Source organism: Trichomycterus rosablanca, chromosome 11 (assembly GCF_030014385.1).
Source record: "Trichomycterus rosablanca isolate fTriRos1 chromosome 11, fTriRos1.hap1, whole genome shotgun sequence".
NCBI lineage: Eukaryota > Metazoa > Chordata > Actinopteri > Siluriformes > Trichomycteridae > Trichomycterus > Trichomycterus rosablanca.
The window spans coordinates 38,317,297-38,330,532 of NC_085998.1; the positions used below are offsets into that span (position 1 = coordinate 38,317,297).

General features: G+C 40.9%; 1 protein-coding gene across 3 annotated transcripts in view; it reads left to right on the top strand.

Annotated features, from left to right (window-relative positions):
- The window catches only part of kirrel3b (kirre like nephrin family adhesion molecule 3b), a 226,076-nt gene that overhangs the window by 197,388 nt on the left and 15,452 nt on the right, over window positions 1-13,236 (top strand). For all 3 annotated transcript variants that reach the window (XM_063004908.1, XM_063004909.1, XM_063004910.1), the window contains exons 7-9: window positions 2,210-2,358; window positions 2,687-2,814; window positions 4,768-4,894. In XM_063004908.1, the coding sequence (XP_062860978.1) occupies window positions 2,210-2,358; window positions 2,687-2,814; window positions 4,768-4,894 (404 nt within the window). The remainder of the gene's footprint in view (window positions 1-2,209; window positions 2,359-2,686; window positions 2,815-4,767; window positions 4,895-13,236) is intronic.

Below are 13,236 nucleotides of genomic sequence, written 5' to 3' on the forward strand. Positions count from 1 at the left end.
GAGGGTGAAGGAGGATTAATCGGTCGTGACTGAGAGACGCTTATAGTCCGGATTTAGCTCTATCCACCTTTTTTGGACGGTCAAGGAAGCTTTAAGGGGAAGAAGATTCTCACGTGATGATGATGTGAAAGCAGCGGCGCATCAGTGGCTACGAGTGTGTTTTGCCTTCGGATCAGTCAGAAGGGCGAGCGGGCGTGATGTACGACTCCTCTGAGCCGCTGGAGAAGATCTGAAGTTCTGCTGATACTGCTTGTCATCATCACATCATCACATGATTCTTTTGTGAGCTGCACTCTCGAGGAAATGGGTTTTGAAGATCGAAGAAAAGATCTTCGCGCCGCTCGTCTGGGACGGAAGATACGCCTGATCGCGGCGGCTCTGGAGTCGTGAATTTGATTCGATTTTTAGCCACTTTAAGGACTTTGTATGCGGTCCTTGACTCGCATCGTCGTTAGGAGCTTAATAAAATGATAGCGAGCTTTTGATCTGATCCAAATAGGGGGGACGAAAGCCTCAGGTTGCATTTTTAGGGCTCTTGGAAGGGGGAGAGAATATTTTGGGTCGTCACAAACCAGCTGACTCGTTCTAATTAATTAAAAAGAGAAAGTTTCAGGTTATATGTATAATAGAGCCTCTTTTCCTGGAGGAGTTTCATCAGAAGAGCCTCCCGAATGCCCTGCTTTGTGTATTTTTGGAAACACAGGTGCTCCTCGGTGCATTCAGCTGACGGGGTTCTTACCCGCCCGCACAGAAGCTGCACTTGCAGTCGGAGCAATTATAATTCCTCGCTTTATTTTTTATTTTTTTTTAAATATTTTAGTTTTAAGTGCCTCTTTATGAGGCGCAGCACTGGTGTCGGAGTTAATGATGCTCATTTGTGAGATTTTGGCTCAGTTTCGCGAGCAAAAGATCATCCGCACAGCTTAGATCAAATTATTTATTTATTTATTTATTTATTTCCGAAAGTGAACTTTGGCGCTGCCTTTTTTTTTCGTACAGCTACTGGCACAGAGCGGTTTGAAATTGTCATGAAGTGCCACGCAGGGCGCTCGATCTCACGGCGAACGAATCGTGCCTCGGTTGCCGACAGCCTCGGTGACTTTTTAGGAACGGTTGCGGCGTCGTGATGGGAGAGGAGACGTGATGGCGCGGTTTGATGGATTCCGACTCAGATGAAGCGTCCTGCGTGGGAAGACATGTCGATGTGTTCGCGTCGGCCTCGTTTGTGCTCTGTACAGTCGGTGTTATAGCCTAACATCGCAGAATTGATGCCTGATTCCCACTTTGGGATTTAATTTATTTAAATATTATTATTATTATTTTATTTTTTTATTTATTCAGTCAGGCTTTGTTATCTTCACCTTGTTTATTAGGGATTTATTATAATAAAGGTCCTGGGTTCGATTCCCAGCCCTGTTCTCCCTGTTCCAGCCTCTGTGTGGTTTTCCTGTAATGCTTTAACATGCTGTAAACCTGCTTGATCTCGCTTGAGCTTAACTATAAATACATGAACACACTTGGTCGGTTATTTGTAAAGTTAAGCAAACCAGACGGGTAAGACAGTGGCAGAGCTGGTCCTGGGTTCGATTACCAGCCATGCATCCAGGGCTCTCTCTGTGTGGAGTTTGCATGTTCTCCCCATGTCTGTGTGGGTTTCCTCTGGGAGCTCCGGTTTCCTACTACAGTCCAAAGACATGCAGTCAGATTAATTGGAGATACTAGAAAGTGTCTATATATATATATATATATATATATATATATATATATATATATATATGTTTATAAAGAGAGAGAGAGAGCTGGGATTAAATATCATGAGTAATGGGTGTGAATGTAAAACCATTAACCTAACTGGTCATAATATCATACAGGAGTGGACGCTTATAGATTACAGTACTCACTCACTCACTCACTCACTTTCTTAACCGCTTATCCAATTAGGGTCGTGGGTGGGTGCTGGATCCTATCCCAGCTTTTCAATGGGCGCAAGGCACACAGTAACACACTGGACTGGGCGCCAGTCTATCACAGGGCACACCCATTCACCTACAGGGCAATTCAGTGTCTCCAATTAACCGGAGCTCCTGGAGGAAACCTACACAGACACGGGGAGAACATGCAAACTCTACACAGAAAGGACCCGGACCACCCCAGCCACCGTGCCGCCGTTATAGATTACCGTTGTCCTAATACTAGTCCTTCACTACAGGTGGGCTAAAGGAGGCCACGTGATCAAAGAAGTATCCGGAGACACCTACGAGGTCCTGGTGGACCACACGTTCTTCACCGACGCCGTCTCCTGCGAGGTCACCAACCCGCTCGGCAGCACAAACATCAGCCGCAACGTCGACGTCTACTGTGAGTTCAGTTTGTTTTCCTTCTCTTCATCTCCTCCACCGAAGCCCCCCCGGCGAATGCGATTTCAATTACGCGCTTTCTGTCACCGACTAATTAAAGCGGAGCACGGCTCACTCGTTCAAAAACCGAATCATTACGCAAAGTTAGAACAGAACATAATTCTCAGCAGCAGCAGCCGACTTCTAATCACCGGCTTACGGGGAATAATCGACTCGGCCCTCGTCCGCCTCGGCTGAGGAACATTTCATTGAATATTTGGGTTATGGATCGCACGTCTGGACGGATTTCGGTTTCATTTCGCCGACCGAATGTTTGTTTTTTTGCGCAGTCGGACCCCGGATGGCCGCCGAGCCGCAGTCCCTGCAGGTCGACCTGGGCTCGGACGCCGTCTTCAACTGTGCCTGGACGGGAAACCCATCGCTCACCATCGTGTGGATGAAGAGAGGATCTGGAGTGGTAGGTTCTTCTCGTTCATAATGGATTTTACATTCAGAAACCAGGTCCTGCTTCCAAAAATGACCAGTTCCATTAGGATTAAAGAAAAAATGTTTATCATACTGATCAGTTACTCTATTATATTGATTTGCAATGACTAAAGAATCCTTTACGTCTACACCAGCCTCATTTATTGCTCTACAGTCATTTATTGAGCTTTCTTTTCTTATACAATCATCTTTAGAATTAAAAATAGTCCAGATTTTCTGCAGGACGTCCTAATTTTTAAAAAATGTCACTTTAATTGGAGGTTAAATCACATATTTCTAATTATATATATATTATAGCTGGATAGGTACAGTTTGTATCCGCTACAAACCACTTGTAGCCTAGAGGTTAAGATACTGGACTAGTAAACTGGAGTAGATACCGAAAGGTCGCTGGTTCAAGCCCCACCACTACCAGGTTGCCACAGTTGGGCCCTTGAGCAAGGCCCTAAATCCTCAACTGCTTAGACAGTACGACAAACGTCCAGACAAATATACAGTATATCATAATATATAACAGGAGGAGGCACGGTGGCTGGGTGGGTAGCACCGTTGCCTGACAGCAAGAAGCTCCTGGGTTCGATTCCCAAAGGAAACGGTCCAGGTTCTCCCTGTTTCTGTGTGGGTTTACTCTGAGTGCTCCGGTTTCCTCCCTTGGAGCTACTTAAAATAAATAAATAAATAAAAGAAAAATATTGCTGTAGCCCGTCACTCGATCTGGGTTTGAATCTCAGAATCTCAGTAGCACCATCAGACTGATGCCCTGTCCAGTGTGTTTCTGCCCTGACCCCAGTGTTTCCTGGCAGCACCAACACATCCAGGATAAAGAGGTTGATGGAAATAATAATAATAATGTGTTGTTAAAAGGAAAGCTAAAGTAACACAGTGGTAAATATGCTTCTTTGCAGGATTTACATAGTAAAGTAATTTAAGTATATTTACATTACCAAAACTGCATATTCATACTTCATGCTGTCCTCACTAAGACTCCATTGGAGGGTAAAAGATGAGAACCACCCCCCATTAATAATATATCGAGGACACACTTAAATAAGCCATGATTCTGCAACACATCGAGTCAGGAACCCTGGTCAGTGGGGTAAAAAGACACTGAACTAGACAATGCTTCAACGTACATCAATCACTCATCCACTCTTCTCTTCAGCTTCAATAAAATACAGCAATGCTCAATTAATCAGCTTTAATTTGGTCTTTTCTAATGGGTTTGTTTTATTTTGGTCTCTTCTATCCTCAGTATTTCATATAAGTGGGTTATTAATATAAATCATGATAACTGGACGCTTTATTAGAAACACCTGACTAATGCTGAGTGTTCCGTCACTTTAATGCAGTTCCAGAGATATATGAGTAGAATACATGCTAAATTATTATTAAATGACTATTCTTTTGTGACTTAGAATATAGTCCCAAATGTTTACAAGAAGGAGGGCTACTGGAATAAAAAATAAATAAATAAACAAACAATTGAAAATGATTGCAGAAATGTACTTTATAAGCAAGGCTGTACTCGTATTACTATGTTTCTACCTCATATTCCATTACTAACTGTACCTGATTGTTTAATAGGTAAAATCATTTCGATTTTCACTTCATGTAACCCTCAGTACAGGTTTGGCCCCTGAGCTTTTTCAGCACGTCCACATTCTATTATTCTATTATAGAGACCTTGAGTGTTTTCTATAATTCCAGTACGTCTATTTGCTTTGACACGTGTCAGGACTTTGCTCGAGTCCCCTCGCTGGTGCCCAGCGTCTCCGACACTCCCGTGTTAGTTTTCTGAATTGGATTTGAATAATTGAAGAGCCGTGCAGTGCTTGGCTAACAGAGGTTGATATTCAGCGTGACCGTGACCTCTGGACGTTGTTACTCTCTGTTGTTGCGATAACCTCTGACTTTTAAACCGCAGGTTCTGAGCAACGAGAACGTCCTGACTTTAAAGTCGGTGAGGCAGGAGGACGCCGGGAAGTACGTGTGCCGCGCCGTGGTGCCTCGGGTCGGGGCTGGAGAGAAAGAGGTCTCGCTGACGGTCAACGGTGAGTTGGAATCATTTCTATCCTTTTATCTCTACTTTTATTTTTATTGGTTTGATCAGCCAGTGTCCTGTCTAGAATTCCAACAGCAGCCTCTTCGATCACATTTGGGTTCAATTGGAATGTCGACTGTGAGCCAGGCATTCTCGTTACACATCGGTGCCTAACCTCACGAATGCTCCTTTGGCCGATGACGGTTAGATGTCCGAATACTTTTAAGAGTATATAAAAAAGGTTATTTACAAAAAGTGCCATTTGTGTGTACTTTCTCTGAAGCGCTGCCTCGCGTCCTCGCCGAACGTCGGAAATCGGCCGCAGGAAACAAGAAAATGAATGAAACAATAAAAACGGTGCATTAGAGCTGATGAAATTCTGCAGGGATGGCGGGAGGCGATGGTACCGGGGCACAGACAGACTAATGAAGGCTGGAGGATCGTGGGAGATCCGACTTCTCGCCGATAAATGACTTCATTACGGCTGCTTGATATTCGGGCGGAGAGCATTAGCCATGCAGCCGCTCTCGCTGGCGGGAAAGCTTCCGCGGGCCTGTAGTTTCCTGCTGAGTATAAAACAAGGTTGTAGTGTGTGTGTGTGTGTGCCTGTGTGTGTGTGTGTGTGTGTATGTGTAATCCACTACTAATACACTTAGGTCACACTACATTATTGATGTTGTCACCACTAACAGTATTAGGAGGAGTAAATAAGTTTAGGGACTCGGACCACTTAGAAAAGAGCAGAAGACAGTGGGTAGCACTGTCGCCTCACAGTAAGAAGGTCCTGGGTTCGATTCCCAGGTGTCTGTGTGGGTTTGCATTTTCTCCCTGTGTGTGTGTGGGCTTCCTACCATAGTACAAAGATATGCAGTTAATTGAAACTATTAAAGTTTGCCCAGGTGTGTGTGTTGTGAGTGTGTTTCCTACCTTTTGCCCAGTGAATTGGATCCACTGCGACCCTGACCAGGATAAAGCAGTGGTAAAACAGACAGTAAATGAATTAATATTTTAAACTGTAGAAGAGTTGGACTACTAATTGAGATACATTTATTATTATTATTATTATTATTATTATTATTATTATTATTATTGTTATTGTTATTATTATTATTATTATTATTATTATTATTATTGTTATTGTTATTATTATTATTATTATTATTATTATTGTTATTATTATTATTATTATTATTATTGTTATTTTGTAATTTATAATAATAATAGTATAATTTATTGTTATTATTTTATTATTATTATTATTTTTATTATTTTATAATTTGTTATTGTTATTTTTTAATTTTATAATTTATAATAATAATAATAATAATAAAAACAATAATAATAATAATTACTATTATTATTATTATTATTTTATAATTTATTATTATTATTATTAATATTATTTATTTATTTTTACAATGTATTATTATTATTATTATTATTATTATTATTATTATTATTATTATCATTGTTCCTATATTAATATTTATTTTTATAATTTATTATTAGTAGTATTTTTATTCATTAATATTATTATTTTTTTTTTTTTCTTACAGCAAAATACAATATTGTAGCCTATATTAATTATAGATACAGCTTTCAATGCAAATAATAATCTAATTTAATGGCGATGCTTAGAAAATGAAAAGTAAATAAAAGCGTAACTTGGTCTCTGAAGGTCTCAGTCAGATCAGAATTAAAAACACTCGATTGTTTCTCTGTTGTACAGTTTTTTCAATAGTTCTCTTTTACCCAGATGCCCCGGATCTTCTTCTGACGGAGAGAAAACAACATAATTTTGTTTCTTCTCAATAATTTAAACGTTCCTCCTCGGCAGGCCGTTCAGCGAGGTTTGTTAGATCCGGGATTTATTTATTTATTATTTATTTATTTCTCCTGCAGCCGGAGCTCTCAGTAAAGAAGCTTTGGTCCGGCACCCTGAGGGCTTCTTTGATCGGGGGCTTTTTGATTGTTGTGTTAAACGCTCTTTGTAGAAGCCATTAAAGAAACGCTTCTGAGACCAGCAGATTTTTTTATATAGTTTTAAAGAAGCGTTATATCTTTCAGAGATGCTCAGAACTGTAGAGCTTTAAAATCGGTTCAGGAACCTTCCTTTGTGAGAGGTTTTAGCCCTTGGTGCAACAGCATCCAACTTTTCGGTTCCAAGCCGAGTCGGATAATCCTGGTCTGTGTGCAGTAACGTCTCCTTAATGTGGGGCAGATCATTTACCCCACGTTTAGTGAGTTTTTTGCCTCTTGTAGCCTGAATTGCTGATCACTCATCACACTAGAAGCGTCATCACCGCCTGTGGTAAATCATACCTACAATACAATAGCATCGTTTTTATTTTGATGGGACTTATATATTTATTTATTTTTAATTATTATACAATTTACATTCGTGCTGGAGCGGTTCAGAGCAGCTTTGTGATATCCAAATATTTAAGGGACTGAAAAACAGCAAATGAGGTGATTAGACTCCAAACTAAATATCAGTAGCACTTTGTGTAAAGTTCATTTAAAACCTGCACATTTTCTTTACATTAGTATTTGTAAAAGTTCAGTAAATAGTGAAGTAATGTTGATGTTTTTACCTGATTGTAACATCTATTCCTAACAGTAAGAGCTTATTAAAACTGTACAATTTATTGCTTTTTTAAAGTTCAGCCTGTTAGTCCGGCCCTCCACAACAGTCCCAGTTTCTCATGTGGCCCCTTGCAAAATGGAATTGCCCACCTCTGCAGTACTGGCTTATATCTATAGATGCCACGAGTGTCAAAACATACACAAAGATTCAAAAATAGTACTAACGTGAACATTGTTGAAATAACCCTGTCGTTCAGCAAATACTGTGAAGGCCTCAGAAATGTGGAGTTACTTAGCAGCTTTTTGGAATGTACGTGATGTCAATTTAGATAGCGTCTTTCTCATACCCAGGGCCGCCTCCTTTGTGAGAGGTGAATCCTCTACAGGGAATCTTTAGATGCCACAAGTGTCAGAACATACACAAAGATAAAAAAGAGGTACTAGCATAATCCATTGTTGTACCTGAAACTTCTGTTGACCAAATACTGTGAAGGCCTCAGAGATGTGGAGGAGTGGTTCAACAGGAAGCGGTTGCGCTGTTGAATAGAAACAAATGCGAATAAAAGTTTCAGACTCCATCAAAGTAAAGTTTGACTTGTGAAGTTTACTTAAATTAACTTATTAGGACGAGTGTAATTTTGCTAAAGGAAAGAATTCCGCTGACAGGAAGCTGGTGCGACTGCCACTTTGCTCCTCGATCCCCGGCGTGTGGTGTCACGGACTCCTGATCAGAGGGAGAAACGGCGAACCGAGGGAGACGCCGCCTCAAAAAACACGATGCTAAATATCTCAGGAGGGAGGCGTTCTTCTGAGTCTCGCTAACGTTTCATCTACTCGTGTTTTTTTTTTTTTGATTGCTAACAATTAACGAAGAACCCGCTTGTGTTTGGAATTTGTCAATATTGCTGCTTTTTCCGTCAGATGTCACCGGTAGTAAGAATCCCACGGCGGTGCGCGGAACAGTCGGCGGAAATCGAGCGTTCCCTCGAGCCGCGTGTAATTTAATCGTGGCGTATAGCTAGCAGGGGAGGTAGTTAGCAGAGAACGTGCAAATGGATCCGCGTTATAATTGCTCCGTAAGCTCTTAGTGCGAGAGCGCTCGTTTACCGTTGTTTGTTCTCGGCTGTCTGTTAGAGAGAAAACTTCGCCTCGGTGTTCGTGAGCTGATCGTAAACGTCCGTGTGCGCTTGTTTAACACGTTATTACGGTTTGTGGGGACTGTGGTGGCCCTAGTAGTTAGAGATCTGGTCATCTCGGGCCCTTAAGCGAGGCCCTTAACACCTAAACTTTGATAAAAGTGTCTGACAAGTGGCCAAATTAATTTATCAATCAATCTGATAGCTGATAATTCCAGATCTGTTTGTTTTGTTGTGAACAGGGAGGCAAAATATATTTATTTTTTAATCAATAACTGGCTGTATTTAGTCCACAGTTAACATATTAAGCTTTACCAGCTTTTACCGTCCTTTTAAAACGTAAAACACGCTCCTGAGTTAGGCAACAAGTCTTCTTTAATATTAGTAAGACGAGCGTAAACACCTCGAGCAGAACCAGTCCAGCGATCTGAATGTAGATCCTAAATGCTAATCATGAACGATAAAGCCGCGTCCGTATATTAAAGCTCTTCCTGACGACGTTAGCGTGGAGATTATAAGGCGGTAAACGCAGTTTTACCTTCATACTCAGGCATGATGCAAAATCGGTGCAATTCTAATCATTTCTGTGTAAAATAACATTAAACACAGATTCATGTGTAGTCAGTATGATTTCAACAATATTGTGGTGGTAAACAAAAGAGGCTGGAGTCTTTCTTTCCCAGGATGCACTGCGCTCGATCGGGGTGACCCATGGGTAGCACTGTCGCCTCACAGCAAGAAGGTCCTGGGTTCGATCCCCAGGCGGGGCGGTCCGGTCCGGGTCCTTCCTGTGCGGAGTTCACATGTTCTCCCCGTGTCTGTGTGGGTTTCCTCCGGGCACTCCGGTTTCCTCCCACAGTCCAAAAACATGCAGTCAGGTTAATTGGAGACACTGAATTGCCCTATAGGTGAATGTGTGTGTGTGTGTCTGTGCGATGGACTGGCGCCCCGTCCAGGGTGTTACTGTGTGCCTTGCACCCATTGAAAAGCTGGGATAGGCTCCAGCACACCCGCCCCTACTGTCAGTAAATTCTCCATCGTCCACAGGGCTCACGTCGTAGCTCACGTTAGCATCGGCGGTGCCGTTTGCATATTGTCTGCACATGTTGACAGCTAGATGCGTCACGAGGACCCGATCGGTTTGGTGTCCGGCTGCTCCATCTGCCTGCTGTGCATCGAAATGTTAATTTATTTTAATAAGACGAGGTTAATAAACTGAAATTATTAATAAGCGAAGCAAAAAGACGCCGGATTGGGTCGATTACTCGAGCTGTGCGTGTTGTGCAGTGCCAGTATCATATTTGATGCTTATTGAAAGTGGCTCGTTCGTCTATCTTGCGTTTCTTTGCTGCGTCGGTTGGATGTGCGTTCAGAAATTTATGCAACGCGTGATGCAATCCGGACCCGAACGGCGGCCGGCGTATAGCGGAACCTGATGCAACCTCAGCAGCAGACTAAACAAACTATAGTCGCATCGGAAATCAGACGGTTTACGGCTAATCTAAAGATATTCTGATCGTATCGTCGACTTTAACGTGATATTCTTACATAAACAAACCCTCAGAAAGTGAAGTATAAAAAGTAATAAGTACAGTGTTGATATTAAACATCACATCCACGTTTACTTGTTGAATATCAAATTCAGAAAAGATTATTTATATACACAGATCCGAGCTGTGCTTGTTTTCTGAACATCTCAGACGTTAATACTGATTGATAAAGCAAAGCATAAAGGTCGGTATTCTAATTCATCCTAAAGGAATATGAATGGGGTTCTGGTCATTCTTCTATTAATGGACATTGTGCATAGTGAAATGAGCTTGTAGACGAACGCTCCCTTGTGGAGGCATCTTGTAACTCACAGTGGGTCCAGATTGCCACCGTTTTTTTTAATTAAGTAAATTTTTATATGTTTTTATATTTCTTTAATATTGAGTGATAAGGCCTTCTAATTCAGACATCAGCATTGTTATTCATCCAAAAAAATATATATAAATAAGGTTCTGGTCATTCTTTTATTAATGGACATTGTGAATAGTGAATAATTATTGATCTGGGTTGGACAAAAAACACAGACAATAAATAAATTAATAAATAAAACAACCATAATAATAATAATAATAATAATAATAATAATAATAATAATAATAATAATAGTAATAATAATAATATAAAAATAATAGTAGTAATAATAATAATAATAGTAATAATAATAATAATAATAGTAATAATAATAATAAAATAATAATAATAGTAATTAATAATAATAATAATAATAATAGTAGTAGTAATAATAATAATAATAATAATAATAACAAAATGGATGAATTTTAACAGGCACTTAAAAAATAAATAAATAAACTTGTATACGGGCGCTTCCTTGTGGAGGCTTTACGTTACATCTTGTAAACCACAGTGGGACCAGATTGCCACCATTTTTTTATCAGTTAAGTAAATTCATTTTTTATGTTTTGTTTAATATTGAGTGATAAAGTCTGACTTCAAGTTTGGCATTCTAATCCATCCAAAAATGAATATAATGAATATAATTGGAGTTCTGGTCATTCTTTTATTAATATACATTGTGTATAGTGAATAATTATAGGGTCGCAACCCTTGGGTGGGTCGCAACCCCCAAAAAAAGAGTCACAGACAAACATAGTAATAATTAAATAAGTGAATTTTAACAGGCACTTAAAAAGAAGAAATGAACTTGAACATGAACGCCCCCTTGTGGAGGCTTTATGTTACATATTGTAAACCACAGTGGGACCAGATTGCCACCATTTTTTATTAATTAATATAATATTAATATTAAGTTATAAAGTCTGGCTTAAAGGTCGGCATTCTAATTCATCCAAAAAATGATACAAATGGGGTTCTGGTCATTCTTTTATTAATGGACCTTGTGCATAGTGAACTCTCTATCTAGGTGCTATCTAGCTCTCGTGGAAGACGGAAGCAATTTTCCCTCCTCCTCCCTTATCTTCCCTGCTTGGCTTCTCCTGTATGGTCTTGTCTCGTCTACTCTGCTCTACAGAGATTTTTCTAGCACTGCTCCTCAAAGAACAAATTATGGAATTGGTTTAATGGTCTCTGAATGCTATTGACACCATCTTCTCATCGAGAAGTTCGGGTTCGGGGGAACCCACATGCCCCGACGGAACGCAGATGGCGGGATACGCGATGGACTCGTGGGGGAAGTGGAGGGTCGTGTGCCTGGCACCTCTTTCGTTGGAGGACGTAGAGGATGTTTATCTATTCGGAACTTTGATTGTGGCTTTTTTGCTGATTGGATTAGGCTGTATCGGGAAATTAAAAGAGTTGGGTCAGTTGTCAAAGGTCCCCAGAAACTGCCCAATTTGATTGATATGGTGGGCAAAGCCGTTGGAACTCAGACTGTGATTATTAATCGCAATATGGATTTCATCTTGGAGAAACTTACGGCTTTGCGAAATGAGGTGAATCAGAGACGCATTCATTCTGAGAGTTCGTGTTAAAATTTTATAGTGCTCAGACAAAACAAAAGTCATTTCTGCTCTTGGCTCCCCTGTTATCAGCAACGGCCTAGCTGATAAGGAAATTCCTCCAGAGAACTTGTTGCTATGTACCTACCCTGCCTCCACTGACTGTTTTTCATTCTGGGCAGTAAGAGCTGTGAACAGCCATGTTATCGCGAACTTTGTACAGACTTTTTTTCTTGCTGACAGAACTCTCCTAACCCCAACCAACGTCTCCACTCTCAGCTTCATTCCACCACTATGGTAGGACGGGTCCGTAGCGCGCGCTGGTATAGCTGCGAATCGCCGGATGGCTGCCTTCCATAGTGGTTACTTTTTCACATCCCCAAATCCCTAACCCGTGGCTGGTTGTGTGATTATGTTACGTTATGTTTATATGTGCTTGTGTGCTGTAAGGGTTTTTTTTTTTCATGTTACCATAGTGTGCTCCTTAAGGGAACACAATCTGGTTGCTGGTTTTTTTTATCTCCTACTTTCCCTGTGTTCATTATTTCTTGTTTTCTTATCCTGTCTTCCTGTCCTGTCTCTCCCTTGTCATTGAATGTTCTGGACAGGTTGATGGCTAATTTCGCTGTAATTGTACATGCTGCAATTTATAGTGACAATAAAGTTCTACTACTACTACTACTCTCCCGCTGTTCGCGTCCACATACTTTCGGCCAGCTCATTTCGGCCACTCTATGGCGGCACCAGCGGCTTCAGAGTTCAAAAATCAATCACCGAACGGACGCGCGGACACACGGCGAAGGTTGTTATTGCTCAACAATGTCATTTTCTTACCCAAGGCCTTTGGCTGATTGCTTCTCACAGGAGTGCGGCCGCTAGTCAGAGCGCTGATCTTTATCTCCCGGCGGGAGATGGAATCTGCAATAAATCAGAGCTTTTCAGGATTAGAAACGAAGGCGCAGGCTAACAAATTCACTCCTCAGAACAAACACGCGGGTACGGCGGCCTGAGGAGCGCCAGGCCTGATCAAAACAACCACTGACTGACGGACGTGAGTTTAATAACCTAATATTGATCAGCGTCTCATTACGTGAGCTCAGTGTGTTTTACTCGGGTACATGAGGTGGTTGACCATTTCATTTCAAAACAACTTAACAGCCGCT